Raw genomic sequence first — 25,613 nt, 5'->3', positions numbered from 1 at the left:
TGAATTATCTAAATTAAATTAAATTAAAAATGTGTAACTGAAAAAATCGATTCACTTATGATGTATTTATTTAAGATAAGATCAACTTTATTGATCCTCATCGGGGAAATTTCTTTGTCATAAAATTTAAAACAATAAAAAATACGATAATAATGATTTTTCTAATAAAAATAATATAATTTCATTTCAATCAGACTGATATCGAATTTAAGAAAAACTGATCGATTTGGATCGATTAGGGAGTCGACGTCATCACCGTCGCAGGAGCTCGTGGGTGATCGCGTGCACCCACCCGGCTCGCCGCACGCGCGTCACCCGGGGGTCATCACGAGGAGCGCGCGCACGTGACAGGAAGGTGAGAGTTTTGGAGCACGCGTGCACGAACACGACATTCTCCGTGCGCGTGCGCATAGGGGAAGGGGGGTGGGGGGTGCGGAGGCACGCGTTCCGCTCCGCTGAAGGAGACACGAGCGGACGCGCGAGGCGGCCGGAGCGGCTCGAGCCCGGGGAAGACCTTGGCGCGCCCCCCCACGCCGCGCACACACGCACCCACACACACGCACGCTCACTTCTTCATCCACCATCAACAGGACCGGAAGACGAAAGAGGAGGAAGAAAAGAGCCGGAAGTCGCGTGCGGACGTCGGAGGAGCCGCGCGGAAAGTTGGGAGAGCACGCGGGTGCGGCGAGCGCGCGCTCGCGCGGAACATGCGGTGCTCCACGGAGCCCGCGAGCAGCAGCAGCCGCCTCTGCCACTTCCGGGGACACGCGCCGTCTTCTTCACCTCGCGCCCCGCACATTGCAGGGCTCCACGGGCGTCCGGCGCGCGCGCGCGGCTGAGCGCGTGGACTCCCTCCACTCCCGTCCGCTTCCTGAACCGGTGCGCGCGCGCGCGCGGAAACGGAACCGCCACTCCGGCACCGGCGCGGGATTTCAACCGGCGTCATGACTCACGTCGTCACCTCGCTGCTCCTCGTAGGTGAGTCAACGTGCGTGTGCACGCGCGCGTGCACAGGTGAGAAGGTGTTGGTGACTGTGGGGGGCGCGTGTGCTCGGATTAACGGACCCGCGGCGGTAATCGGATTAAGTCTTTCAGAAGGGACCGGAAGGTCGACGGAACCGATTACTGAAGATTCGGTTCAGGAAGATTCGGTTCAGGAAGATTCGGTTCAGGAAGATTCGGTGCAGATTCGGTTCGGTTCTCGGTCCCTATCCGGACTTGGAGTTGAAGCATTGAAATCCCGGTTCTGGTTCAAGGCGGGTCCTGGTCTTGACTTTACAGGGTCCATCCTGGTCCAGATCTTGGTCTTTGGTTCTGGTCCTGATTCTAGTCCTGGTCCTGGTTCTGGTCTGATCAAGGGCTGAGATTGAAGCTCCGAGGTGCTGGTCTTTGGTTTGAGGTGTCGCACCTGGTCCTGGTTCAAGAATCCTGGATCTGGTCCTAATCTCTTGCTCTAGTCCCGGTTCTGGTCCACTTTAGAATGACCCTACATAGGGAGATCTTGGTTCTAGTCCTGGTTCTGGTCCTGGTCTGAGTTGAAGTGAACCTTGTAGGTCCTGGTCTTTCTGTTCCAAGTGCAGTTTAGAAGGATCTGGTCCTGGTCCTGGTCCTGGTCCTGGTCCCGCTCTGTTCTATCATTTGTATTTATAAAATTAAAATTTTCATTTATACATTTGATTAAAAATTAAGTATCTTAAATATATATATTTAGATGTGCTATAGTATGAATTTTATAACACAAATTTAACATTAAATATCTATAAGACTGAGCTGTATGATTTTATGTAGATATATTAAATTTCTATGAAAACTTCATAAAATATAACTTGAAATTAAAAATGAAATTAAATAAAAAATGGAATAAAATAAAAATGTTACTCAAAATTAAACTTAATTCAAATGATACTTTTTTAAATACCATAATCAAACTTGTATCTATAGAATTAAATATCAATGCAATTGATTGTCTATATCAGAAATGTGCGCATGTAGAATATTAGAATTTAGAATTAAAAATCTATAAATTTTGCGTATAACTTTAAATATAAAAGACATTAAGTATCTAAAAGATAAACATCTCTAATGCGAAAACACAAATATCTATAAAGTCATAAGTACCCATCTGTATGAATTAATCTGTAACCAATCAATACCATTGATTTTCAATCAATATCAATATGTAAATCTCTTAAGTATATAATATAAAGTATCTAACAACCGGTATCTAAATTATAAATATCTATATGAGGAGATCCTCAAAAATAAATATAACTTAAATGTCGAAAGATAAATATCTGCATAATATTAAAATTAAATATAATGTATATATATATATGTGTGTGATATAGATATTTAATCATATTATTTTAAATATTGAGTGTTTAAGATAATTAATGTCCTTTAAACACATTTTATTATATATTAGACATTAAATCAGTATCTAAAAGACGGATTAAATATAAATATAAAACAGTAATATATATATATATATATAACATTAAATATAATGTGTATATGTCACACTAAATAATATTTAGTATCTAACAGACACAAATTACTGAAACAAATGAATTTATAATATTAAGTAAAAATATATAAAACATATAAAACAAGTATCTGACTTAATATCTATCAGAAAAACAAATGTCTCTAACTATATATATATATTTATGACGGAAATATTCACAATTAAATTTGAATCCTGCTGATTTATTGATCATCACTATTGAGTCTGTCTATTATTGATTTTTTTCTATATTATTATTATATATTATTTAACTGTCTGTTTTTATATATATGAAAAAAAAACAACTTTTATTTTATTTTTAACGGCAGTTAAAAATCAGCTGCAGTTCTTGGCAGAGCCAGCGGGGCGCGGCAGAAACAACCTGCTGGGCTTCATCCCCATCTAGTTCAATTTTTTTCCCCCTAAAAAAAAAAAAAATGTAAAAAAAAATTCTAAAATTAGGAAAAATAAAAATAAAAAAACAGTTAATTGAAAAATAAATAAATAAATAAAATAAGCCAAGACAAATAAAATATTTAATATTAAAATATTTCAGAAGTAATCAAAAAATGAAATGCTCAAATACTTGTTAGATTAAAACGTCCATGGAAGGAAGTGACCTCGGATCCTGCAGGAAACCCAACATCCCCTGGACACTTGAACCCTGACATAGTCCTGGAACATCTGACTCCGTCCATAGGGTCCACCCGGGACTATCAAGACCTTCGGACATGGTGATTAAAAGCAAGTCCTTCAAGAGTTTCAGGTATGGCTCCATGAAGACCATCAGAAGAGACTCTATCAAGGGCATTGGACACGACTGTCAAGACCATCAGAGAGGACTCTACCAAGAGCTTCAGGCATGACTCCATCAAGAACGTCCACCGTGACTTTCATGAGCGCTGGAGAAGTTTACCAAGTGTGTCGGACAGGAGTCTATTGAGAGTTTCTGGTATGTCTTTATCAAGGGGATTGGACAGCACTTGTCAGAAGCAGCTCAATGATGAGTGTGGGACACAAGTCTATCACAAATATTAGTCACAACACTGTCAAAAGCATCAGACCAACTCCATCAGGAGCATCAGATGTGACTTCATGAAGAGCGTCTGACATGAATCTATCAAGGGCACCAGAGTTGACTCCATCAAGAGTGACTGGTATGACTCCAACAAGTGCAGGAAACAAGACTATCAAAAGCACAGGGAACAACTCTAACAAGAGTGTAAGGGGGTATAACTCTGTCAAGGGCACTGGACACAACAAGAGTGTTAGAGGGTATGACACCATCAAGAGCAGTGGACATGACTGTCAAGAGTTTCAGGCATGACTCCATCAAGAGCATGAGACATTACTATCAAGAGCACTGGACACATCTCCATCAAGGGTGTCCACCATGAATCTATCAAGCCCTTTGGGCAACATTTGTAGGTAAACAACTTTATCAGCTGCATCAGGCATGACCGAATCAAGAGCGTTGGATGCAACTCTATCAAGAGCATGAGACATAACTATCAAAAGCACGGTACACAACTCTGTCAAGAGTTTCAGGCATGACTCCATCGAGGGTATGACACAAGACTATAAAAGTGCATCAGACACGACCTAACCAAGAGCATCTCACACAACTCTATCAAAGGTGTCTGTTATTTCTGTCAAGAGTAACTCGTATGACCCCATCAAGGGCAGGAGACAAGACTCTATCAAGGGTGTCTGGTATGACTCCATCAAGAGCATGAGGCAAGACTATCATGAGCACCGGAGACAACTCTATCAAGAGTGCCTAGTATGACTCTGTCAAGAGTGTTAGACAAGACAGCGTCAAGAGTACCAGGCATGACTCCATCAAGAGCACTGGACACAACTCTACGAAGGGTGTACGGTATGACTCCATCAAGAGCACTGGACACAACTCTACCAAGGGTGTACGGTATGACTCCATCAAGCGCACTGGACACAACTCTACCAAGGGTGTCTGGCATGACTCCATCAAGAGCACTGGACACAACTCTACCAAGGGTGTCTGGCATGACTACATCAAGAGCACTTGGACACAACTCTACCAAGGGTGTCCGGTATGACTCCATCAAGAGTATTGGACATGACTCTACCAAGGGTGTCTGACATGACTCCATCAAGAGCACTGGACACAACTCTACCAAGGGTGTCTGGCATGACTCCATCAAGAGCACTGGACACAACTGTACCAAGGGTGTCCGGTATGACTCCATCAAGAGTATGGGACATGACTCTTGAGAGTTTCAGGGATGACTCCATCAACAGCATTAGATGAGTCTCTGTCAAGGGCATTGGCCGCACATGACTCCCATCAACCTTTGGGCTGGACCTTCTGTTGTCATAGTGACACCACAGCCTGTTTTGAAATGTGTGTGAAAAATGACGAACAAAATATTCAGTTAAGTCGTGAAAAATAATCAGACAGGAGGTGACCAAATAAACAGACAAGAAGTGATCTAATAGTAAGCATATGTAAGTGTGTCTTAGGTTTTGGTTGTGTGTTTCCCAGGTGTGTGTGTGTGCGAGTCTGTCCTGGACACCCCCTCCTGGAAGGAGCCCCTGGACTGCGTTCGGGCCTCGGAGCTGTGCAACCAGAACAGCCAGTGCAGCTCGCGGTTCCGGATCATGCGTCAGTGCTTGTCGGGCGGCGACAAGGAGCGCAGCGCTATGTTGGCGTCGCGAGAGTGCCAGGGGGCGCTTGAGGTGCTGCACGACTCGCCGCTCTACGACTGTCGCTGCAAGAGGGGCATGAAGAAGGAGCTACAGTGTCTGCAGAACTACTGGAGCATCCACATGGGCCTGGCTGAGGGTAGGATGCTGCAGCACATGACTCATCACATGACCTAGAGATGGGAAGCCGTCACATGACTTGAAGTCACGGTACACTTTCACATCACCATATCACATGACCCCAAGATGGTACACTTTCACATGACCAGATCACATGCTGTCACATGACCCCAAGATAGTAGACTTTACATGACCCCAAGACGGTACAGTCACATGACCCCAAGATGGTATACTTTCACATGATATCACATGACCCTGTCACATGACCCCAAGATAGTACACTTTACATGACCCCAAGATGGTACACAGTCATATGATATCCCATGACCCCGTCACATGACCCCAAGATGGTACACTTTCACTCTACCAGATCACATGTTGTCACATGACCCCAAGATAGTAGACTGTACATGACCCCAAGATGGTACACAGTCACATGACTCATCACATGACCACAAGATGGTACAGTCACATGACCAGATCACATGTTGTCACATGACCCCAAGATAGTAGACTTTACATGACCCCAAGATGGTACACAGTCACATGACCCATCACATGACCACAAGATGGTACAGTCACATGACCCCAAGATGGTACTCTTTCACATGACCGGATCACATGTTGTCACATGACCCCAAGATAGTAGACGTCACATAACCCCAAGATGGTACACAGTCACATGACCCATCACATGACCCCAAGATGGACAGTAACATGACTCCAAGACGGTATACTGTCACTTGATATCACATGACCCCATCACATGACCCCAACATGGCACACTTTCACATGACCAGATCACATGTTGTCACATGACCCCAAGATAATAGACTTTACATGACCCCAAGATGGTACACTTTCACATGACCAGATCATGTGTTGTCACATGACCCCAAGACGGTACACAGTCACATGACACAAATTTGGATGCCCCCACCGACCCGCTTAGTCATGTGACCCCAAGACAGAACACAGTCAAATGACCCCTTGCCTGAATCCACCTATAATGTCACATGACCCCGTTGCGCCCCCTTTCTGTAACTCTCACCTGGTCCGTGAAGTGCTTGGCCTCACCTGACACCCCTGACTTTACCCACTTTCCACCCTCTGGTCAGCAGGTGGTGACAGTCATGTGACAGGAAGTGGCTTTTAACGTCTGCACCAGATCTGTTGTGTAGGACTAGGTGTTGATATCCCTTGATAAAAGCATACCGAAGATACCGATGAGGGGGTTCAAGTGAGCGATGGCTTCCTTATGGTTGTCAAGTCAGAATGTTCCTCACTTCCATGTTCAGTCAACAAGGTAGATTTCAAGTCAACGTAGGGAAATGTTAGTTCAGCAATGGTTCGATTTCTAGTCGATGGCTGGTCAACATCTAGTCACTTTTTGGTCGACATCAGGTAAATTTCATGTCAATGTTTGGTCAGCTTTAGGTAAATTTCTAGTAGATAACGAGTCCACAGTTGGTCAACTTGGGGTCAATTTCTAGTCAATGTTTAATTACAGTTTGGCCAACATTGGCTGGATTTCAAGTCAACATTTGGTCAACTAGGGGAACATTTCTAGTCAAGATTCAGGAAAAATTGGGTAGATTTCTAGTAAACATCTGGTCAACATCCGGTTAACGTCAGATACATTTCCAGTCAACATTGGGTCCACTTCAGGTACATTTCTAGTCAACATCTGGTCAATGTCTGGTCAACATGAGGTAAATTTCTGGTCAACATTTGGTAAACCAGGGGTAGACTGAGTCAGTGTCCAGTCAATGGTGGATAAATTTCTAGTCAACGTTTAGTCAACATTCAGTCAACTAGGGGTCGATTTCCAGTCATTGACTCTAGTCAACATGTGGTTATTATTGGGTACATTTCTAGTCAACATCTGGTCAACGTCAAGTCAACCTTTAGTCAAGCAGGGGTAGATTGAGTCAATGTCAGGTAAATTTCTAGTTTACATCGAGTCAACCGTAGTTCATCGTTGAGCAGATTTCTAGTCCACATTTGGTATAATGGGTAGGTTCTGAGTCAATATTGTTACATTTCTAGTCAACATCTGGTGGATATCTTGTCAACATCCAGTCACCTAGAGGTAGTTTTTGGTAAATTTCCAGTCAACATCTGGTCAACACGGGGTAGATTGAGTCAGTGTGGGGTAAATTTCTAGTGAATGTCTAGTCAACATCGGGCCGACTAAAGGTAGATTTCGAGTCAACGTCTAGTCAACATTTCGTCATCGTCTGGTAAATTTCTAGTCAACATTTTGTAAACCAAGGGTAGATTGAGTCAGTATCTAGTCAATGTCGGTTAAATTTATCATCAATATCTAGTCAACATGTGGTCATCATTGGGTACATTTCTAGTCAACAGTTGGTCAACCAGGGGTAATAGATTAAGTCAATGTCTAGTCAAGGTTGGGTCTGCTACGGGTACATTTCTAGTCAACATCTGGTCAATATCGAGTCAACATGAGGTAAATTTCTAGTCAACATCTGGTAAACCAGGGGTAGACTGAGTCAATGTCTAGTCAATGGTGGATAAATTTCTAGTCAACGTTTAGTCAACATTCAGTCAACTAGGGGTTGATTTCCAGTCATTGACTCTAGTCAACATGTGGTTATTATTGGGTACATTTCTAGTCAACATCTGGTCAACGTCAAGTCAACCTTTAGTCAAGCAGGGGTGGATTGAGTCAATGTCAGGTAAATTTCTAGTGAATGTCTAGTCAACAATGTCTAGTCAAAATCGAAAGGTAGATTTTCAGTCAACATTTAGTCAACATTTGGTCATCGTCTGCTAAATTTCTAGTCACCATTTGGTAAACCAAGGGTAGATTGAGTCAATATCTAGTCAATGTCGGGCAAAATTATCATCAATATCTAGTCAACATGTGGTCATCATTGGGTACATTTCTAGTCAACATGTGGTCAACCAGGGGTAATAGATTAAGTCTAGTCAAGGCTGGGTCTGCTTCGGGTACATCTCTAGTCAACATCTGGTCAATATCTAGTCAACACGAGGTAAATTTCTAGTCAACATTTGGTAAACCAGGGATAGACTGAGTCAGTGTCTAGTCAAGGTTGGTTAAATTTCTAGTCAACATTTCATCAAACGGGTAGGTTCAGAGTCAATGTCCGGTCAACACTGGTTCCATTTCTAGTCACCATCAGTCAAAATGGGATCAGCACGGGTTTCTAACAGTTTATTGTTTGAAAATTGTCAACTTTAATGATTAACTTTCAAGTTTTAAACCGGTTTGATGACGTTAGATGGCGACGACAAGCAGGAAGTGACAAATATCAGACAGGAAGCGGATTTTTTTTTACTTCCGTCGACAAATATTGGCTCTGTCGTCGTGGATCTCGGGGGGATTTTAACACAACAAGCGGCGGCTCTCACTGCAGAGCTTTGTAAAGTCACCTGATCTCACACACACACACACACACACACACACACACACACACACACACACACACACACACTGGCCTAGTTTGGGTCTCAGCAGTGGCAGAGCTAATTAAGAGTCTCTCCCTCTTTGTTCTCCGTTCCACTAAGGATGTCGCTGTTGTGCCAGCGACACACACACACACACACACACACACACACACACTCTGCGGCCACACACACACACTCGCGATGCACGTTTAAACCACACGGATAAACACACTGTCTCAGACGTCTGTAACAATCAGCGGTGGGACCGACTTCAAGGATGTGTAGCGCGTGTGTGTGTGTGTGTGTGTGTGTGTGTGTGTGTGTGTGTGTGCGCAAATGGTTAGCCGCGGATGCTGGTGCATTTGGTGGTTTGAAGTTAAAAAAAAAAAAAAAAAGAAGATAAATTCGAATTATCCTCACATCTGTGAGACTGAGGATGATCAGTGTGTGGGACTTTTCTAGGACCTTCTAGAACGTCCTCGCATGAGGACAAAACGCCGCTCAGGATTGGTCGTCTCCACGTGTCAATCACGTGGGTGAGGGGGCGGGAGTTTACGATTTAGCTTATCTTAGCTTCGCTCGGAAAGGACAGCTGAAGAGGCGAGGTCGGCGGTAGGAGGGTTCACCGTCAGGGCAGGGGACTCAGGAAGAGCTTACCCGTTATTGGGAGGCCAGGCAGGAGAACTCTGAGGTTCGGACAGTCTGGCTGATGAACCACTAGGAGGTATCACCCAGCGCTGTCCCTGGGGTGAGAGGGAAGACAGCAAAGGGACAGCACACTACGCCCAGGGAGTTTGAAAGGGGGCAGCACTAGGTGACTATGCTTAGGGGACTTGAAGGGGGACAGCACAAGGCGACTACGCCCAGGGAATCTGAAAGGGGGACAGCACAAGGTGACTATGCCCAAGGGACCTGAAGGGGGCAGCACAAGGTGACTATGCCCAGGGAATTTGAAAGGGGGCAGCACTAGGTGACTATGCCCAGGGAATTTGAAAGGGGGACAGAACAAGGCGACTATGCCCAGGTACATCGAAGGGGACAGCATAAGGGGACTACGCCCAGAGAATCTGAAAGGGGGACAGCACAAGGTGACTATGCCCAAGGGACCTGAAGCGGGTAGCACAAGGTGACTATGTCCGGGGAGTTTGAAAGGGGGCAGCACTAGGTGACTATGCCTAGGGAACTTGAAGGGAACGGCGCAAGGCGACTACACTGAGGGAGCTTAAAAGGGACAGCACAAGGCAAATACGCACAGGGAGCAGCACATGGTGACTATGCCCAGGGAGCTTGAAGGGAACAGCACAAGGCGACTACGCCTTGGGAACCTGAAGGGGACAGCACAGGGTGAATACGCCAAGGGGACTCGAATAGGACAGCACAGGGAAACTGCGCCCAGGGAACAGCACAAGGCAACTATGCTCAGAGCTTGAAGGGGACAGCATAAGGCAGGTACACTAAGGGAACAGACTCAGAACAATAGGCAGAAACAGCAGAGGGCAAGGGTACAGTAGAAAGGCTGACAGGGAGAGGGGTAGTCTACCCTCCATACTTACTCAGAACAACAGGACGAAGACATAAGTGCAAACGCTAACTATTCACTCCCCCATTCACATGTTATATGGAGACAAATCCATTCATTCATTCACTCCCTCTCTAATTCATGTCACATAGACACTAAGATTCACCCTTTCATTCAGCTGTCATTCAGACCAGTAAAGAGACAACAGTCACCCTTTCATCCACAGACGGTCCTCGGAGGGCAGGCGGGTTTTTTGGTCGATGGAACGCCGCAGAAGGCGGATGAATCAGCCACCTCACAAAGAGGCTCGTGAGCCCCCCCCCCCCCTCCACGCCGCCGTCCCCCGAGGACGTTCGGCTGGCGGCGAGATCGAGGTCAATTACCTCGTTTCATGTGGGAACTCTGTCTCTCTGCTGCCGGGCCTTTTTTTTTACCCTTTCTTTTTCCGCCCCCGGTGACGGCCTTTGAGGCCGCCGCCGAAGCCGCCATCAGATAAAACCAGATTTTTTTTTTCACAGGTTGGGAAGATAAAACACACACAAAAACTGTACTCTCAATTCAACATGACAGAGAAATATTATGTAATAATACAGTAATACACATGTAATAACACCAAAAACATTTTTGCATGCGAAATAGTGTAATGATATTGTAATAATCAGGTAATAGCACAGAAAATGGTTATAACGCAAATCTTAACTTGCAAAGCCTTTTAATGTTAAATCACGTCAAGACATTGTAACAATCATGTAATAACACAAAAAAAAATTATAACAACTCCTGATTTGCAAACCCATTTTTTTATGCTAAATGTTATCATGATATAGTGGTTATCACGTAATAACACAAAAAAATTATCCTAAATCCTAATTTGTAAAGCCGTTTTTTTTAACGCTAAATGTTGTCATGATATATCAATAACAATGTAATAACACAAAAAATTGTTACAAGTTGTTTCATGTTAAATCATGTCAAGACATTGTAATAATCATGTAATAACACACAAAAAAAAAAAAATGATAACAACTCCTAATTTGCAAACCCATTTTTTATGCTAAATGTTATCATGATATAGTGGTTATCATGTAATACAAAATAATTATCATAAATCCAAATTTGTAAAGCCATTTTTTTTATAGCCAAATGTTGTCATGATATAGTAATAATCATGTAATAACACAAAAAATTGTTACGACACAAATCCTAATTTGCAAAGTTGTTTAATATCAAATCATGTCCAGACGTTGTAATAATAATGTAATAACACACCAAAAAATATATATAACAAATCCTAATTTGCAAAGCCATTTTTGACGCTAAAGGTTGTCATGACACAGTAATAATCATGTAATAACACAAAAATTTTGTTCGAACACTAAATCCTGATTTCGAATGCCAACATTGTAAGTCAAAGCGCACCAAGATATGGTAATAACTATGTAATAACACAACTAATGTTTGTAATGTTGTTTGGTTGGCTCCAGTTTGACGGAAAGTACTGCTTGGCAACAGGCGGTATGTCTTCCGTCGTCAAGGGGCTGCTCGTACATTGCTTGGGCTCGAAGACGCTCAACGCCGCCCACTGGCTTACCATCTCCGAGCGCGTGGCCTTTAACTCTTGGAGGACCTTTGCTTCTGGCGCTCTAGAGTTCACCAGGTTGTTCTTCAGCTGGTTCAGAATCTCCAGCTGCCTGTGCAGAAACTGGACTTTTCTGATCCCGACCTGCAGGCAGGCGTGGAGTTGGCTCCCTCGACAATCCTGACCGTCGCACGGCCTCAACAAATCCACCCTGCTTTCCACCCAGGCCACCAGCGCCTCCTGCTCTTTCTTCAAAAGTTCCCCTTCCCCCAAGGGGTGGCTAACGCCGGCGATGGCCGCCAGGATGAGCGGTACCCATAGCCCCGATCCAAAGACGAGTGAGCTGCAGGGAGGGTACAGGACAGGAGGAAGACGCTTGCTCTTCATGGTCAAGGGGACGCTAGCAAACGGCGACTTTATACAGGCTACGCGGAATCGGCTGCATCACAGGGAGTCCCGTGAAGACAAAAGATGACAAGCGACGACTAAAGATGACAGAGATCACAGATTCCGACAGGGGGAGTCTCCATGTTCTCGCGAGGTCTGCGTGGGGTTCCAAAAACATACAGGTCATTGGGAAAATGGCCCAAGTTTGTGCCAGGATAAGTGGTAGATAATGGATGGATTGCCCAATGATACTTCATGTAGCGTTTACCTGGGATGGACAAAACCCCGCATGCCAAAAGTGCGCCAAAAATAAACGTATTCTGGCGTTTGGGTCACCTGCCTTGAGTCACATATGAACTTAAGTGACATCCCAGTCTTAATCCATAGGGTTCGAGATGATGTTGGTCCACCCTTTGCAGCCGTAAGAGCTTCAACTCTTCTGTGAAGACTGTCCACAAGGTTCAGGAGTTTATGGGAATTCAGGGGCCAAGGCCAGCTCCTGAAAAACAACCCCCTCCATCAAACGTCACACTTGGAACAATGCAGTCATACAAGTACCGTTCTCCCGGCAACCGCCAAACCCAGACTCATCCATCATATTGCCGGATGGAGAAGCACGATTTGTCGCTACAGGGAACTCCACTGCTCTAGAGTCCAGTGTCGGTATGCTTTCCACCTCTTCTTCCGTGTGGCTCGGATGCGGGGAAACCCTCTCCATGAAGCTCTTTGCGCACTGTTCTTGAGCTAATCTGAAGGCCACATGAAGTTCGGAGGTCTGAAAGTTGGCGACCTCTCGGCACCTTGCGCCTCGGCGTCCGCTGACCCCACTCCGTCAGTTCGCGTGGCTGAGTTGCCGTCGCTCCTAAACTCTTCCGTTGTTCTTATGATACAGCCAAGAGTTGTACTTTCACAAATGCTCGTAAAAACAGTCCGCATGCCGAGGTGCTTGATTTTATAGATCGTTTAGCCGGTAAAAGTCTTAAAGTCGGCCCCTTCCGACACCCTACTTGGAACTCGTCGGCTCTCGTCCGATGGTAGCCTCACTGTGAAGGAATACCGTGAGTCTCTCTGAGCAGTTAGTTGCTGTAGTTGCCGTAGCGCAAACAGAAAAAAGACACTGACTAGACAGAAGGGTCTCGACAGTTGATGCGGAGACGTTTTTTGTAAACTTCCGGTGGCTTGTTCGGAATTTTCACTCCCGACGGGTGCACGTAAACAAGTGAGACATAGCCGACCAAAAATCGGGCCCACTTTGTGATTCCCTTAACCCTCCTGAAGGGAGGGTGTTAAAATACACTAAAAATAAAAATTGAAATTCCAATTCTTTTTCTCATCTCTTGGTTACCTTGTTGGGCTTCTTTATCCATGAAAATATTGGATTTAAATTTTTTTTTTTTTTTTTTGTGGTTATCTGGGCCTTTTTATTGTTATTAGTATACTTCTCGATTTCAATAAAAAACAGAAAAATTAACCTCAAGAGAATAATATAAATAAATTAAAGGATGTTGTGTTACCAGAATATTGGTAAGGGGTATAGAACACATCCCTGAAATGAATTTGTTGATTTATTTTTTTCATTTTAAAATTTTTAACTATACTAAGCGCTATGGTGTTATGGGTCATATATATTTTCTTCAAGAAAATGCAAAGAAACCAAAAAAATGTCAGCAATTGGACTTTAAAATGAACACACTGAAACACAGGACAGGTCATAACACAAAATATCATCGGCCATCTTCTGGTCATTCGCTGGCAAGCGAAGGTGGCCGTCAGTTATTATAGTCAAGGATAATTGTGGACTTTTTGTCACTTCCTGGTGACACAACTACTTTGTGAAGAGCAAACAGAAGTATCACATTCTGTCTTCTTTTTGGACAATATGAGACAACGGTGGTGGTGTCGGTAAAAACAAACTTGGACGATTTCAGCAGGCGACTCAGGTTTATTTTTCTTCACTGTGCCCACCATGGTAAGTTCTTGTCCAAAGTCATAGGTTGTAAAAAAATTGTCACAAGTGATATTGTGACCTTGTAGTCCAGTGGTCATATCAAGGACGTGACTGGACATGCTCATCTTTGTTTGTTTTTTTGGAGCAATCCTGGACAAATGAGCATCCCCAGAAGCTCACATGATTGGCTGTCATCGTGTTGGCCGACAATGCATTTATGACATAATTTTAACTAGAGCATTTTATAATGCAGTGAAAAAATTTTTTTTTTGTTGACATCAAGGTTCCTGACAAAGTCAAGAAGCCTTTGATGCAAAAAAAAAAAAAAAAAAAAAAATTTTAAGTGATTATTTTACGCATTTAAAAACTAAAACGGGTCGCTGGCTCCTGTCAGAGGAGGGTTAAGAGACAAAACCTGAAGTTGTCAAAGAAAATCTAGTCAAGAATACAACTTGCTTCCTAACTGTGTATGAATAGTCGGATTTCGATATGATGGAGGGCTGAGCCGTCCAGGTTAGGCCTTGCGCCAATTCTTTGGCAGGCTCTTTTGGATCCATTTGGCATGGAAGTAACGCCATGCTAGCTTGCTAACATCATCCTTCGAGTACACTGCCATACATTGCAGAGGCTTGAACAGGCTCAGACTCTTCCACCTAGATGTCATTGTCCTTAGCTTCTTTTTAAAGGTTTTGTCGATCTCTTCCGGCGTCTTTGGGGAGTGGATCATCTCGTCCCTCAGATCGTTCGGGACGTCCAAATTCTCGTAGAGAAATCTGATCATCTGTTTCCTGATGTCTACGCATTGCTGTCTTAGAGTCCCTCTACAGTACTGGCCGGCACACGGGCCAATCGAATTCAACCAACTTCCGATTTGGTCGGACATTTCGTCTCGGTGCTTCTCCACGGCCTCATTTATCGACGGCGAGGTGTCGGCCGAGTTGGACACCAGCGCCAAGGCGACTATCGCCAGAACGGTTGACATCCGTCGGCCCATTCCGAGGATGTATGAGTTGCAGGCGGGACACTGGGAATGTAGGAAGTGCTTTTTCTTCAGGAGAGCTCTTATGGACTCAGTGCACTGCGATGTCATCAACGCCACATCACTACGTCCGCCCGCATCCGGCTGTGTCTTTCTGGTGGAGGGGTTAGCATACAGTGTAGCTTAGCTTTCACCTGTTGCATCACTCGCTTCATAGGGAATGCGGCGCATCACAGGGAGCCGCGCAGTAACCATGCGGCCGCGCGGTAACCTCACAGGAAGTGAAATCACAGGGAGCGACCGGAGTAAGAATGACAGCGATCATAGCGACACAAATCGCAAAGACCGAGTTGTGATCACAAAGCTTGCAAACGTTTTGTTGCAAATTGATCGCCAAAGATTTACAAAATAGGGAAGAGGCCACCCCTGAGCTGTACCTGTACCATCGGAGGTGCGACAGGCTTAAGGCCCGCCAGGAAGGACCGCCTCCCTTAAGTGCAAAATAGAAGACACTTTCTGCAAGCAGTGGTACAGGAAATGCAGACCGTCATTTCTCGCAGAACAATCCTCCATGATTGTGCACCAAAGTACTCCACTGCACGGGGCTCCTGTCAAGGCCCTAAAGATGACGTGGTTGCCCTTCCTCACCTGACCGAAACTCTATTGAGATCTTGTGAAATCCTACTTGAGAAGTTGTGGAGAGTGTCTGAGAGGCTGTGGCTTGATGAGCTCCCTCTACCAATGTATTCACCATCCCTCCTCTGTACATGACCCAGCCATCTCAGTCTGGCATCTCTGGAATTATCTCCAGAACATCTGCTATGTGCCGTCCCTCTTATTCCCGATGCTCTCCATCCTCATCGCTCCCAAAGAGAACCTCGATATCTTCATCTCTGCTTCCTGTCTCCTCGTCAGTGCCGCCGTCTCCAAAGCATACGACATTGGTTGTCTCGGCACTGTCTCGTACACTTTTCCTTTCCCTCTAGCCGATGCGCTTGTCAAAGATCACCCCTGACGCTTTTCTCCACCTGTTCAGAACCCATTTCTTCGCCACTTCTCCACCAGCTCCATTTCTCTGGACTGTTGAATCAAAGTACTTGAAGTCCTCCAGCTTCATTATCACCACTCCCTGTAGCCTCATCATTCCATTTGCATCCCTCTCACTCACAAAAATATATTCTGTCTTGCTGTGGCTAACATTCATCTCTCTCCTCTCCAGGTCATACCCCCACCTCTCTAGATGTTCCTCCGCCTCCTCCCTGCTCTCACGACTGATCACAATGTCATCCGCAAACATCATGGTCCACGGGGATTCCTGTCTAACCTCATCTGTCAGCCTGTCCATCACCACTGCAAACCAGAAGGGGCTCAGAGCTGATCCCTGACGGAGTCCCACCTCCCCTTGAACTTCTCTGTCACTCCCATAGCACATCTCACCACTGTCGCACGGAGAGCATACATGTCCTGCACCAGCCTAACATACTTCTCTGCCACTCTGGTCTTCCTCATACAATAGCAGAGTTCCTCTCTCCGCACCCCGTCGTATGCTTCTTCTAGATCTACAAAAGCACAACGTAGCTCCCTCTGAACTTCTTTGTGCTGCTCTACTAGTACTGCTAAAGCAAATACAGCATCTGTAGTACTCTTTCAAAGCAAGCATTGCATTTGCATCTGTAGTACTTTCTTTAGGCATGGAACCATACTTCTGCTCACAGACTGAAAAAGCTTTGGCTAGAACTACCTTATTTGGGTTATCACATGTGTAATTACAGGGAGGTTGATTCGCCACGGCGACCCCTGAAGGGAGTAGAAGAAGAAACATGGAAAACTGCTTTGTCATACATCCAGATTTCTCGCTCCGGGTCAGATATGTGAAAATGATCCGATTAAACTCAAAAAAAAAAAAAAAAAAAATCACCCCTGCAAAGTTTGTCTACGACTTAGTAAGAAAGACATGCAGATGTGTTCTTACGCAGTAACAAGCGATTATATATTTTACATATATATATATATATATATATGATGATGGTGGAGGTGAGGAGGTTGGAGGTGAAGATACCGGAGTTGAGGAAGATGGAATGTGGGATAATTCGCTGGCTTTTCCCTGCGTCACAGATTAGCGAGTGGAAGACGAGGAGGAGGTGGAGGAGGCTCAGGGTTCAAAAAGAGGATTAACGTTCTCTGAGAAGATCAGACGCGATAAGGATGACAGACATGTTTTCCTCCTTCGAGGAGGATCTCTGTTACTGACTGACGGGTGGAGGTCGGAAGGGTGGAGGTGAAGTTGCATGGAGCATGAATAATGTGTGTGTGTGTGTGTGTGTGTGTGTGTTGCACCAGCAGACTGGAGGACAGGAAGTGTTGATTCGGCTCGTTTAGGGCGAAGAGCTGGTGGAGTTATGGGGGAGCTAAGGTGGCATCAAGCAGAAGTTAGGGGGGTGAAGAGGGGAAGTAATGGGAGAATTAAGGGGGACAAATTTGTGAGTCAAAGGGGGAGTAAAAGGGGAGTTCAGGGGAAGTTGAAGGTCGCAGAGGGGCATTTAAGGTGGCGCCAAGAAGGAGTTATAGGGGACTGGAGGGGAAGTAAAGGGAGAGTTAAGAGGGAGCAGAGAGGGAGTTTAGGGGAGCATAGGGGAAGGAAAGTGGAGTTAAGGGGGATAGATTCGGTCGTGAAAGGGGGGAATTAAGTGGAAGTTGAGGGTAGCAGAAGGGCATTTAAGGTGGCGCCAAGAAGGAGTTATAGGGGACTGGAGGGGAAGTAAAGGGAGAGTTAAGGGGGAGAAATTTGGTAGTCAAAGGGGGAATTAAGTGGGAGTTGAGGGTAGCAGAAGGGCATTTAAGGTGGCGCCAAGAAGGAGTTATAGGGGACTGGAGGGGAAGTAAAGGAAGAGTTAAGGCGGAGAAATTATGTAGTTTAAGGGGGAATTAAGTGGGAGTTGAGGGTACCAGAAGGGCATTTAAGGTGGCGCCAAGAAGGAGTTATAGGGGACTGGAGGGGAAGTAAAGGAAGAGTTAAGGGGGAGAAATTTGGTTGTCAAAGGGGGAATTAAGTGGGAGTTGAGGGTACCAGAGGGGCATTTAAGGTGGCGCCAAGAAGGAGTTATGGGGGAGTAGAGGGAAAGTAAAGGGGGAGTTAAGGGATAGTTAAGAGGGAGCAGAGAGGGAGTTTAGGGGGAGCATAGGGGAAGGAAAGGGGCGTTAAGGGGGAGATATTTGGTAGTTAAAGGAGGAATTAAGTGGAAGTTGAGGGTAGCAGAGGGGCATTTAAGGTGACGCCAAGCGGAAGTTATGGGGGATTGGAGGGGAAGTAAAGGGAGAGTTAAGGGGTAGTTAAGAGGGAGCAGAGAGGGAGTTTAGGGGAGCATAGGGGAAGGAAAGTGGAGTTAAGGGGGATAAATTCGGTCGTGAAAGGGGGGAATTAAGTGGAAGTTGAGGGTACCAGAGGGGCATTTAAGGTGGCGCCAAGAAGGAGTTATAGGGGACTGGAGGGGAAGTAAAGGGAGAGTTAAGGGGGAGAAATTTGGTAGTCAAAGGGGGAATTAAGTGGGAGTTGAGGGTACCAGAGGGGCATTTAAGGTGGCGCCAAGAAGGAGTTATGGGGGACTGGAGGGGAAGTAAAGGGAGAGTTAAGGGGGAGCTGAGTGGCAGTTCAATGGGAGCAGAGGGGGAGTTAAGGGGGACAAATTTGTGAGTCAAAGGGGCCATAAAAGGGGAGTTCAGGGGAAGTTTAGGGTCGCAGAGGGGCATTTAAGGTGGCGCCAAGAAGGAGTTATGGGGGAGTAGAGGCCAGTTAAAGGGGGAAAAATTTGTGAGTCAAAGGTTTAATTAAGGTTTAACAAGGGGAGCAGATGGGCAGTTCATGGGGAGCAAAGCGGGAGTTTAAGGGGAGAAGATGGGAAGTAAAGGTAGAGTTAAGGGGTAGCAGAGGGGAAATTAAGGGGAAGTTGACCAGAGGGGCAGTTAAGGGGGCAACAAATTGGAGTCAAGGGGAAATGCGGACAAGTTTATTGGTGCAGGGCGGAAATTAACGAGGAGTAAAGTGGGAGTTCAGAGAAAGTTGAGGGGCAATTTAGAAGGAAAGTAAAGGAAGAGTTAAGGGGGACCACATGGGCAGTTCATGGGGAGCGAGTGGAAGTAAAGGGAGAGTTATAGGGGAGAAATTCACTAGTGAAAGGGGGAATCAAGTGGAAGTTGAGGGTAGCAGAGGGGCATTTAAGGTGGTGCCAAGAAGGTATTGGGGGAGTAGAGGGAAAGTAAAGGTAGAGTTAAGGGGTAGCAGAAGGGGAATTAAGGGGAAGTTGACCAGAGGGGCAGTTAAGGGGGCAACAAATTGGAGTCAAGGGGAAATGTGGACAAGTTTTTTCGGTGCAGAGGGGAAGTTAATGAGGAGCAAAGTGGGAGTTAAGAGGAAGTTGAGGGGCAATTTAGAAAGAAAGTAAAGGCAGAGTTAAGGGGGAGTTAAGAGGCCTGTTTTCAGGGGAAGTAAAGGGTGAGCAGGAAGTACAAGTTTCAATCATTGTATTTCCACTGAGTTTTCTTTGACATTTTTTGATTCAAGCATAGAAAACGTGACAATAATAATTATAAAAATTATAAATCATCACCATATAATAACATGTAATCACTATTCATCCCTTTCCACGTTGCAAAAAATTGCCAAACCTTGCTTACCCTTCGTGGCGCAAGTGGTTTCTTCTCCGTCCGACGGCCGAGCGGGAGAATTTTCCGTCTTTCTTTTTCTTTCTCCTCGCCGTCGCAATGATCTGCCGCCTGCAGGGGAAGTAATAACGGCAAGGCCGTGGGGGAAGGGGCTCTCGTATCAACCTCCCCCTGCCGTTATCCATCTTGTCGGCCTGACGGGGGGAGTTGCGGCGGGCGCAGCTGGAGGAACCGCTCCTCCCGTTACAGCAAAACAAACAAAACAGCCGGCGAGGAGCGGCGGCCATGATGGCGAGAGGCGAGTCATTAGGAGCGTGCTCAGTTGGTAACAACACCTTTTATTTTGAAAATGAGTTTTTTTGTAACCCCGTCACCTGATTCCCTTGCGTGTCACCTGTCGTTTTAGTGCAGTTTGTGATGTAGGGACGCAGTATTTCGGTATTGGACATTGTAGTTTTTACGTGTAGCATTGTAGCTAATCTTTTTCTTCTTCCTCTTCTTCTTCTTCTTACGGCTTTTCCCGTCAGGTGTCGCCACAGCGAGTCAACTTTCTCCATCTAACCCTATTCTCTGTATCCTCCTCTCTCACACCAACTACCTTCATATCTTCTCTCACTACATCCATAAATCTTCTCTTTGGTCTTCCTCCAGACCTCATGCCTGGCAGCTTCACCTTCAGCAACCTTCTACCCAGATCTTCACCATGGTTTGGACATGAACACTCCTTTGTTCATGTCCAAACCATCTCCATCGTCACTTTGTCTCGGTCATACATGTCCTGCACCCCTGTGACAGATTCTTCTTCTCCTTTGGGCTTTTCCCTTCAGGTGTCACCACAGCGAGTCAACTTTCTCCATCTAACCCTATTCTCTGGATCCTCCTCTCTCACACCAACTACCTTCATATCTTCTCTCACTACGTCCATAAATCTTCTCTTTGGTCTTCCTCCAGACCTCTTGCCTGGCAGCTCCAATTCCAGCATCCGTCTACCAATATATTCTCTATCCCTCCTCTGTCCATGACCCAACCATCTCAGTCTGGCTTCTCTGACCTTCTCTCCAAAACATCTAACATGTGCCGTTCCTCTGATAGACTCATTCCTGATCCTCTCCATCCTGGTCACTCCCAAAGAGAACCTCAACATCTTCATCTCTGCAACCTCCAGCTCTGCCTCCTGTCTTTTCGTCATTGCTACTGTTTCTAGTCCAAACATCATCGCTGGTCTCACCACTGTCTTGTACACCTTTCCTTTTATTCTGGCTGATGTTCTTCTATCTCTTCGTACCCCTGACACTTTTCTCCACCCATTCCAACCTGCTTGGACCCGTCTCTTCACCTCTTTTCCACAATCCCCGTTGCTCTGGACTGTTGACCCCAAGTACCTGAAATCCTCCAGCTTCTTGATCTTCACTCCTGTAGCCTCACCGCTCCACCCGAGTTCCTCTCATTCACACACATATATTCTGTCTTGCTGCGACTAATTTTCATTCCTCTCCTTTCCAGAGCATACCTCCACCTCTCTAGACTTTCCTCTACCTGTTGTCTGCTCTCACTACAGATCACAATGTCATCCGCAAACATCATGGTCCATGGAGATTCCTGTCTAACCTCATCTGTTAGCCTGTACATCACCATTGCAAACAAGAAGGGGCTCAGAGCTGATCCCTGATGGAGTCCCACCTCCACCTTGAACTTCCCTATTACCCCTAAAGCACACTGCACCACTGTCTCACAGCGAGCATACATGTCCTGCACCAACATATTCCACCACCACTCCTCATACAATACCAGAGCTCCTCTCTTGGCACCCTGTCATATGCCTTTTCTAGGTCTACAAAAAAACAATGCAGCTCCCTCTGGCCTTCTCTGTACTTTTCTATTAGCATTGTAGCATTGTAGCATTGTAGCTAATCATTGTAGCGGCACATCGGGATTCTTTCTAGTTTCCTGCGTGATGTTGTAATTCTCGATAGAATTGTAGCTTTCTGTGTACCACCATAGTTTGTTATTTTATATTATGAGGGTCGCATCGTAGTTTATTGGATATATTTACGTTATAGGTCCAAATCAGGGGTCGGCAATCCTTAACACCCAAAGAGCCATTTGGACCCGGTTTCCTCGGAAAAGAAAACACTGGGAGCCGCAATTACTTTTTGACGTCTAAAATAAAGGTACCACTGTATATATTGCTTTTTATTACCTTTACACTTTGTATAAACAAGTGTGTAGTGTGTTGCTAATAAAATTCACAAAGTATTACAGAGAAAATTAAATTTTATTTATGTAATGAACTCATTTTGAGCTTTGGGCTTTCAGAGCGTGTAGCCTTGACCTGAATTTTAAAAATGAATCGGGGAAAAAATCACTGTGTCAGTAAACAATAAAAAATAATTATTTGCAAAATATCTTCATAAATATTTACTTTACCTGGTTTATGGGACTTCTGCTCCTGAACTTCAGCGCACGGCATCTGCAAATCGGGATTTGGTCTATATAATAATAATAATGTTGTTTATTGTGCTAAAAACTGTAGTTTATTCTGTTGTAGCCCTCCATTGTTCTTTAGAATTCCGTTTAGTTTTTTGCGTTTTATTTTATTGTTTGGGTCAGATTGTAGTTTGTTTTGTTTGTTTTGACACTGTAGCGCTCATAATTGTAGTTTCCAGTATGAGGTTGTATTTTTTGGATAATTCTGTAGTTTATCGTGCACCATTTTAGTTAGGGTCACATTGTAGTTTTACCCTAATATATTTACCCTACTATTTTTTGATACGAGACTAGTTATTGTGCTTTTTAGTAGTTTACTCAGTGAGTGTTTTATACAGTATACAGTACTAGTTTGTTGTGTGACTATATTATTTTGTTTGGCATCGTAGTTCATGGCCGGCACTGCAGTTTCTTGTGTGAAGTTGTAGTTATGTATATTACTGTAGTCTGTTGAATACCATCTTCATACTTTATTGCTCGGGTCAGAGTGTGACTACATGTGGCACTGCACTTCCTTGTGTCGCACTGTACTTCCTTGTTGAGCACTGCACTTTCCTGTTTGGCACTGTACTTCCTTGTTGAGCACTGCACTTTCCTGTGTAGCGCTGTATTTCCTTGTTGAGCACTGCCCTTTCCTGTTTGGCACTGTACTTCCTTGTTCGGCACTGCACTTTCTTGTGTTGCACTGTACTTCCTTGTTGAGCACTGCACTTTCCTGTGTAGCGCTGTATTTCCTTGTTCGGCACTGCACTTTCCTGTGTAGTGCTGTATTTCCTTGTTGAGCACTGCCCTTTCCTGTTTGGCACTGTACTTCCTTGTTGAGCACTGCACTTTCCTGTGTAGCGCTGTATTTCCTTGTTGAGCACTGCACTTTCCTGTGTGACATTGTGCTTCCTTCTTGGGCACTGCACCCCCTGTGTGGTACTGTACTTCCTTTTTTAGCCCTGCACTTTCTTGTGTAGCGCTGTATTTCCTTGTTGAGCACTGCCCTTTCCTGTTTGGCACTGTACTTCCTTGTTGAGCACTGCACTTTCCTGTGTAGCGCTGTATTTCCTTGTTGAGCACTGCACTTTCCTGTGTGACATTGTGCTTCCTTCTTGGGCACTGCACCCCCTGTGTGGTACTGTACTTCCTTTTTTAGCCCTGCACTTTCTTGTGTAGCGCTGTATTTACTTGTTCGGCACTGGACTTTCCTGTGTGACATTGTTCTTCCTTGTTCAGCACTGCACTTTCCTGTATGACATTGTGTTTCTTGTTCGGCCCTGCACTTTCCTGTGCGGCACTCTCCTTCCCTGTTCAGCAATTTCCCTTTCCTGTGTGACATTGTAGTTCTACAGTTCTATATACAATTTTGTAGTTCATTATGCCGGTGTTGTGGTTTATCATAGTAGCTTAACTAGTGACATTAACCTGTTATCATAACATACTATTGTTTTAAACTCTGGATATTGTAGTCTAGTTGCATCAACTTATCAGCTTGTAGCTTGTTTTAAAGTGTGTTGTGTAGTTTGTTATTTAAGGCTTTAGTTTTCTAAGTTACCAGAGTTTACACTAGATGCAGTATTACTCTGTGTACCATAGTTTTTATGTATAATTCTTGTAGTGCTAAGTTGTAGTTTACTGGGTGATGTAGTTTTTTTTGGTCTAGTAGCGTAGTTTTATTGTGCTAAACCATCGTTTGCGGCTTCTCTACAAAACTAGAATATGCTTCAAATAATCCTAACCCTAACCCAAAATTCATTGGTTTTTATTTTTAATTTGGGGAACAAAAAATAAAAAAATGGGGGGAAATTCCTACAAATTCTCCAATTTTTACAAAAATATTTTGATAAGTAAATCGATCCTAGTGACTGACTTTTCCAAATATTGATTAATCAATTGATCGATCGTTTTAGAGACATTTTTTTCTTTCCGCCCCGGGTTCTCCAACGCCAGAAGCTGCTTTTTTTGTTCTCGTTTTTTTTTAATCTTTTATTTTGTTTACGTTCGCCCCTTGTTCTAAATCGGAAAACGTCCAATTTTCCGCTCCATGTAACAGGATGCCGCTCCAACACCGTTTTCCGCTCCGTCGGCTTCGCCAGCCGAGGAACACGTGAGCAACCCCGTCGTCACGGCAACACAGACACCGTAATTATCGTTCTTGTTTTTTTTTTTTTTTTTTTTTTTTTTTTTAAATCACATTTGATTTTTTTTTTTTTTTTTAAAGGTTTCCAGTCACCAACTCCGTATGATTATTAATGTGCTAATATTACTTTATTCACATTATTAAGTGGTCATTACACATTTATTGCTGTTTTCTCTTGTACTTTCTTTTTGGATTTTATATACTGATTAATCTTTGCAACTTTTTCAAAATAATTTATCCATAAATCCTTTTAATATGTTTTTTTTAAACTAAAAAAGACATACCATGTTTGTCATTTTTTTTAATAAGATTCTGGATTTTCTTAATTTTTTTTTTTTTTTAGTGAAATTATTTTCTTTTTAATTTAAATTTCCATGAACATTTTTGTTCAAATTCTGATTTTTTTTTTTAATTTAATTTTAATTTGATAATTTTTGATCATTTTTTTTTACAGTTTGTCATAAATTCCCGCAAATGTCTTTCCTTCGTTCCTGTTTTCCTTCCTTGCTTTCCTCCTTCTTTCCTTTCCTTTCTCCCTTTTTTTCTTTCTTCCTCCCTTCCTCTCCTCTGTCTCTTCTTTCCTTCCTTCCTTTCATTCCTTCCCTTCTTCCTTCCTTTCCAATTCCCTTCCTTCCTGCTTCTCTTCCTTCCTACTCCCTTCCTCCCCTTCTTTCCTTCCTTCCTTCCTTCCTTCCTTCCTTTCCTTCCTTCCTTCTTCCCTTCCTTCCTTCCCTTCCTTCCTTCCTTCCTTCCCTCCTTCCTTCCTTCCTTTCTACATTCCTTAATGCCAACTTCCTTCCTTCCTTCCTTCCTTCCTGCTTCTCTTCCTTCCTTCCTTCCTTCCTTCCTTCCTTCCTTCCTACATTCCTTAATGCCAACTTCCTTCCTTCCTTCCTTCCTTCCTGCTTCTCTTCCTTCCTTCCTTCCTTCCTTCCTTCCTACATTCCTTAATGCCAACTTCCTTCCTTCCTTCCTTCCTTCCTGCTTCTCTTCCTTCCTTCCTTCCTTTCTTCCTCCCCTTCCTTCCTTCCTTCCTTCCTTCCTTCCTTCCTTCCTTCCTTCCTTCCCTCCTTCCTTCCTTCCTTCCTACATTCCTTAATGCCAACTTCCTTCCTTCCTTCCTTCCTTCCTGCTTCTCTTCCTTCCTACTCCCTTCCTCCCCTTCCTTCCTTCCTTCCTTCCTT

At 44.4% G+C, this 25,613-nt stretch overlaps 1 protein-coding gene across 1 annotated transcript in view; it reads left to right on the top strand.

Annotated features, from left to right (window-relative positions):
• Nucleotides 1–411: 411 nt before the first annotated feature.
• gfra2b (GDNF family receptor alpha 2b) overlaps nt 412–25,613 on the top strand; it is a 66,650-nt gene continuing 41,448 nt past the window's right edge. Inside the window, exons 1-2 of the mRNA XM_086152851.1 lie at nt 412–978; nt 5,031–5,330. Coding sequence (XP_086008977.1) covers nt 945–978; nt 5,031–5,330 — 334 coding nt within the window. The 5' untranslated portion in view covers nt 412–944. The remainder of the gene's footprint in view (nt 979–5,030; nt 5,331–25,613) is intronic.

Source organism: Fistularia commersonii, chromosome 9, assembly GCF_037954325.1.
Source record: "Fistularia commersonii isolate RoL2024-O1a breed Wild chromosome 9, RoL_Fcom_v1.0, whole genome shotgun sequence".
Taxonomy (NCBI): domain Eukaryota; kingdom Metazoa; phylum Chordata; class Actinopteri; order Syngnathiformes; family Fistulariidae; genus Fistularia; species Fistularia commersonii.
The sequence above is the reverse complement of the archived record's forward strand: the minus strand, read 5'-3'. Positions and strand labels throughout refer to the sequence as shown.